The sequence below is a fragment of the Chiloscyllium plagiosum genome, unplaced genomic scaffold, assembly GCF_004010195.1.
Source record: "Chiloscyllium plagiosum isolate BGI_BamShark_2017 unplaced genomic scaffold, ASM401019v2 scaf_88464, whole genome shotgun sequence".
Lineage (NCBI taxonomy): Eukaryota > Metazoa > Chordata > Chondrichthyes > Orectolobiformes > Hemiscylliidae > Chiloscyllium > Chiloscyllium plagiosum.
In genome coordinates this window covers 7248-13300 of record NW_025207691.1, presented here as the reverse complement: position 1 = coordinate 13300, position 6053 = coordinate 7248, and the positions used below count along the sequence as shown (strand labels likewise).

Here is a 6053-nt window from a genome sequence, read left to right as displayed (position 1 = left end):
GGGGTGACGGGGATAGGGGGAGGGTGTATTGGAGTCTCTGAGCGTGCTCCGTCTGTGTTCCAGAAGGTGAAGAACGCACGGACCGCGGAGGGCACAGCCGTGAGCTCGGAGCGGACCCCCCACCGTGAGAAGCTGGAGCACTTCAAGCGCATGTGCCAGCTGCTGGAGCGGGTGACCCCAGCCCAGAGCTCCAGCTCCAGCTCCAGCTCTGATTCCGACTCCGACTCCCAGGGCTCGGAGGAGGAGGACGAGGAGGAGGACGAGGAGGACGACGACGAAGACGGAGCGGACGACCAGGAGGAGGGGGAGAGCAGCGACTGCACTGGGGCCAATGGCAGCTCCCGTCTACCAGGAGCCCACCGGACGGCATCGGCGGCCACTGCGGCGGCCCTTCTGGGCTTCAGCGAGAGCGAGGAGGAGGACGAGGAGCAGGCCGCCGAGCTGGAGGAGGACGAGCGAGCGGAGGACGAGGAACCGGAGGAGCTGGCGGATCCCGCTCAGCGGCTGGCCCCCGACCCCGCCCCGCGCAACGGCAGGGCCAGGGGGCGGGAGCCCTGGCAGGGCAAGGAGAACCAGCACGCCGCCCGGAACCCGCGGGGCCGCGCCCAGTCGGGCCGCAAGCCCCCCCGGCTTACCGGGGCGCCGGGCCTGCGGGTGGCCGCCGCCCGCTCCCAGTTCCTGAAGCGGCCACCCATCTGCTCGCCCGCCCGGCCCCTGCTGATGGAGCGCCACGTGGTCAAGCCCCCGCCTGACAGCCCGGAGCCCGACTCGCTGCCCCTGGAGACCGGCTCCGACCACGTCCTGCAGCGGCACGCCTGGCTCGCCATCTTCCGCTACCTCAGCCACCGTGACCTGTGCGTCTGCATGAGGGTGTGCCGCACCCTCAACCGCTGGTAAGGGGGTGCCTGCGGAGGGGGCAGGGTGGGTGTCGGGCTTCGCTCGCTCACTTCTCCTGAATGTCCATGCTTTATCTGCTCTCCTCCTTTATCTGCTCTCCTCCTTTTTCAGCTACTCTCCTCCTTCAGCTACTCTCCTCCTTCAGCTACTCTCCTCCTTCAGCTACTCTCCTCCTTCAGCTACTCTCCTCCTTTATCTACTCTCCTCCTTTATCTACTCTCCTCCTTCAGCTACTCTCCTCCTTCAGCTACTCTCCTCCTTCAGCTACTCTCCTCCTTTAGCTTCTCTCCTCCTTTTGCTGACTAGCTCAGCCCTTGCTCGCACTCTGACAACGTGCTCCCAACAACCCTGACCGCGACGGGAATCTCCAAAGAGATGGCATGCTTCTGTCCACCAGGCCCGGTCCTTTCCGAAGAGATTTGTCCGTGCATTGAATCTTTCCAGTACTCCCACAAAGCTTGAGAGGGTTCACATTTGTGCTGTTTCGGGGGGTGGGGGTGGCATTCCTGCGTTGAAGACACTGAGGCCAAAATCCTAGCTTGAGGGTTCCCCGTTGGTTGTTGGCTTGAGGAAGGTGGGGGGGTGGTTGGAATAAACATCAGATTGGTTCGTGGATCAAGGAGCCCCGGTAAAACTGCAGGCGGTGAGAATGAGTGGGGGCTAACTCTCTGCTGGCATGCAAGTTGTTGGGAGATCAGTCACCCCAGCTCCTGGGCATCGTCCCAGGCCCAACCCTCTTCAGCTGCTTCATCAATGACCTTGCGTCCACCGGAAGGTCACAAGTTCACTGATGTTCACGAGTTGTACAATGTTCAGCACCCCTCGCCGCTCCCTCAGATACTGAAACAGCCTGTGTCCAAACGTGGCGAGACCTGGACAATATCCAGGCTTAGGCTGACAACAGGAAAGTGCCAGGCAATGACTATCTCCAATAAGATAGAATCTAACCATCGCCCTCTTGACGTTCAATGGCGTTACTGTCACTGAATCCCCCTCCCCCTACTATCAACATCCTGGGGGTTCCTATTGAGAGACAATCTAACCATCACCCTCTTGATGTTCACTGTTGTTACCACCCAAGATGCCTGTCCCACCATCGACAAGGCACAAGTCAGGAGGAGTATGGGGGAATACTCTGCACTTGCCCCGGACAGAGTGGGGCAGCTCCAGCAACACTGGAAGCTCCACACTGTTCAGGGACAAAGCAGCCCCCTGCTTGATTGGCCCTACACCCCCAAACATCTCCCCCATTCCCCCTCCCCCCAACACTGACGGTCCGGAGCACGAAAGAACCCACTGCAGAAATTCACCAGAGATCCTCAGGCAGCACATTCCAAACCCAATGGCCTTACCCCCTCCCCCCCGCCCCAACTGAGCCCTTCGCTGTCCCCACTCGGAATTATATCGCCTGTTCCTTCAGCATCGCTGGGTCCGAATCCTGGGGCACCCTTAACATCATGGTGCATATCCCTACACCAAACCGACTGTGGTGTTTAAGGAAGGCTTCACCATACCGTCACCTCCGAGGATATCTGGGCATGGGCACCAAACTCTGTGCAGCCAGCAACGCCCCCGTGTGAATTTTTGCAAACGAAATCCAATCAGGACAGATGCAAGAATGCCCGCGACGTGCCACCTTACTGTGCCCGAGATACAGAGGGCACTGCTTGGCCAGGGCCCTTGGTTGAGACGTTGCTAATGGAGAGCACGCAGTGGGCCAGTTACTACAGAACCCTTATTTGAATTCACGCGAGGGGTAAGTCCGTTCTCAATGAGGGCTCACGCCAGGTGTCCGACACCAGTTTGAGGGGTCTGTTGTGCGCACGCTGTAAGAACCCGTCCAAACACACTTTTAAAGAAAGGAGGAGAGTAGCTAAAGGAACCGATGGGGGTCTTCGACACGAGCAGGAATAATGATCGTGGGGGATAACGATTTGGCAGAGAAGTTGGACGCCAATCTAAACTCTCCCAGCCTGGGCCAGTTGAGCACAGGTTGCGAGAACCCTGTCCGAATTGATTTTCACAAAGGAGGGGAGTAGCTAAAGGAAATGACGGCATCTTCAAGACGAGTGGCAGGAATAATCCTGGGGGTGGGGTGGGGGGGGGGGGCGCATTCTGTGGCAGAGGGGTTGGTATGTGCATGTGTTTTACTTACATTCTACAGCACAACTAGAGAGTCAGCAAAAAGTTTATTAAAGTACAGAATCTTTTGAAGAGGGTTACCTAAGCTCACAAAGAAATCTTGACCAACTGGGTTGAGGAGAGGCAGATGGAGTTTATTTGGAGAAACGCGAGGTGATGCATTTTGGTTAAAACTGATGAAGTCAGGACTTGAAGTCGGGCGCTGGGTGAGTGTTATAAGACAGAGAGAGAGAGAGAGACGTAATTCTTTGAAGTTGGCGTCACAGGTAGACGGGTGGGGTGGGGCGATGGTGAAGATCTTCGAGCCGAGGAGTTGGGACGTCACATTGAGGTTGTGCAGGACATTGGTGAGGCCTCTTCTGGAGCACTGTGTCCAGCCCTGTTATAGCGCGGATGTTATTAACCTGGAGAGAGTGTTCAGGAGAGATTTACCAGGAGGGTGCCAGGAACAGAGGGTTTGAGATATAAGGAGAGGCTGGGGGAGGTTTTTTTCTTTCATTGGAGCGTAGGAGCTTGAGGGGTGACCTTATAGAGGTTTATAACATCATGAGGGGGGGGACATGGATAGGGTAAATAGACAAGGTCTTTTCCCCCTGGGGTGGGGGAGACTGAGGGGGTGACCTTATAGAGGTTTATAACATCATGAGGGGGGGACATGGATAGGGTAAATAGACAAGGTCCTCCCCCCCCCTTTGGGGCGGCCCTAGCTGTGTCTCGTTCAATGTGAAGATGACCTGCTCGCTCTTCTCTTCAATGCCCCGTCCCACGAAGGCAGACAGACTTTCTTGACCACTCTGTCCTCCTTCAGGGTTTCAGTGGACCTGCCCTCCCACCTCTCTCTCTCTCCCTGCCCTTCAACCTTTCCCCAGGCTCTCCCGTTTCCTGGGAGTCGGTGTTCGGTGACGAGGGGAGGCCCGTTTGAGGTTTCGGACGTCCGGAAGGGCAAACAGCCAAGGGTTGGAGTTCAAGTCGGAGGGCGTGTAGGGCAGGGAGGTCGAGAAAGTTGGCGACTCTGCTGACCTCCGACACGGACGGTGGCTTGTGCGCGAGGAGGAGTGGGGGGGGGGTGACCTTATAGAGGTTTATAACATCATGAGGAGGACAGATAAGGTGAAAGGCCGGTGTCCTTTCCCCTCGGATGGGGGATTTCAAGACCGGGAGCATATTTTTAAAGGTGAGAGGAGAGAGAGATTTAAAAAGGACATAAGAGACAATTTTTTTTTAATCTCATGGTTCGTGTTTTGAATGAAGTTCTGAGGTGGTGGTGGATGTGGATACAGTTAGGTTGTTTTAAAAGGCAGTTGGCTAAGTCCATGGATTGGAAAGGGCTGGAGGGGTACAGGGCCAGGAGCAGGCCGGTGGGGACTAGTTTAGTCTAGGAGTATGGTCGGCATGGGCTGGTTGGGCCGAAGGGTCTGTTTCTGTGCTGTCTAACTTGTGATTAATGTCAGATACTGGGAGAGTAAAAGATAGCGCTGAAATGTCAGGGGCTGGAACTGACCAATCCTGGAGGCCCTGCATCCTTTGGTTTTAAGAACCCAACCAGCTGCAGGGTGTATGGATACACTGCCATGTCACTGTAACCCTCCTGAGATACGACACCAGCCCCACTGAATTGGAAGGTAGGAAATGGGACATTGCTGTTCCTAAAAGGAGGGACTGTGGCTGGGCTAAGATGGAGTCATAGAGTCAGATAGCACAGAAACAGACCCTTCGGTCCGACTCGTCCGTGCTGGCCCAGATATCCCGAACCTAATCTAGTCCCCATTTGCCAGCACTTGGCCCATATCCCTCTCAAACCTTCCCTATTCAGATACCCACCCACCTTTACAATGTTGTCATTGTACCAGCCTCCACCACTTCCTCTGGCAGCTCATTCCAAACACGCACCACCCTCTGGGGAAAACGTTGCCCCTTAGGGCTCTTTTATATCTTTCCCCTCTCACCCTAAACCTATGCCCCTCTAGTTCTGGATTCCCCCACCCAAGGGAAATGATTTTGTCTATTTATCCTATCCGTGCCGCTCATGATTTTATAAACCTCTATAAGGTCACCCCTCAGCCTCTGACGCTCCAGGGAAAACAGCCCCAGCCTATTCAGCCTCTCCCTGTACCTCAAATCCTCCAACCCTGGCAACAACCTTGTAAATCTTTTCTGAAGCCTGTCAAGATTCACAACATCTTTCGGATAGGGAGGAGACCAGAATTGCACACAATATTCCAACAGTGGCCTAACCAATGTCCTGCACAGCCGCAACATGACCTCCCAACTCCTGTACTCAATACTCTGACCAATAAAGGAAAGCATACCAAACGCCGCCTTCACTATCCTATCCACCTGCGACTCCACTTTCAAGGAGCTATGAACCTGCCTGATGGGACAGAGTGGAACAGGGGTCTGACTGAGGGATACAGAGACGGGAACTGTGCACGGTGCTCCCGGTGTGGGTCTGACTGAGGGATACAAAGACGGGAACTGTGCACGGTGCTCCCGGTGTGGGTCTGACTGAGGGACACAGAGACGTGAACTGTGCACGGTGTGGGTCTGACTGAAGGATGCAGAGACAGGAACTGTGCGCAGTGCTCCCGGTGTGGGTCTGACTGAGGGATACAGAGACGGGAACTGTGCACGGTGCTCCCGGTGTAGTTCTGACTGAGGGACACAGAGACGGGAACTGTGCACGTTGCTCCCGGTGAGGGTCTGACTGAGGGATACAGAGACGGGAACTGTGCACGGTGCTCCCGGTGAGGGTCTGATTGAGGGATACAGAGACAGGAACTGTGCACGGTGCTCCCGGTGTGGGACAGACTGAGGGACACAGAGACGGGAACTGTGCACGGTGCTCCCGGTGTGGGTCTGACTGAGGGATACAGAGACGGGAACTGTGCACGGTGCTCCCGGTGTGGGACAGACTGAGGGACACAGAGACGGGAACTGTGCACGGTGCTCCCGGTGTGGGTCTGACTGAGGGGCAGAGACGGGAACTGTGCACGGTGCTCCCGGTGTGGATCTGA

The 6053-nt window shown here is 56.1% G+C and overlaps 1 protein-coding gene across 1 annotated transcript in view; it reads left to right on the top strand.

Moving 5' to 3' along the window:
• Positions 1-67: 67 nt before the first annotated feature.
• Positions 68-6053, top strand: part of LOC122546632 (F-box/LRR-repeat protein 19-like) — a gene marked incomplete at its 3' end in the record, with an annotated part of 10547 nt that continues 4561 nt past the window's right edge. Inside the window, exon 1 of the mRNA XM_043685303.1 lies at positions 68-893. Coding sequence (XP_043541238.1) covers positions 151-893 — 743 coding nt within the window. The remainder of the gene's footprint in view (positions 894-6053) is intronic.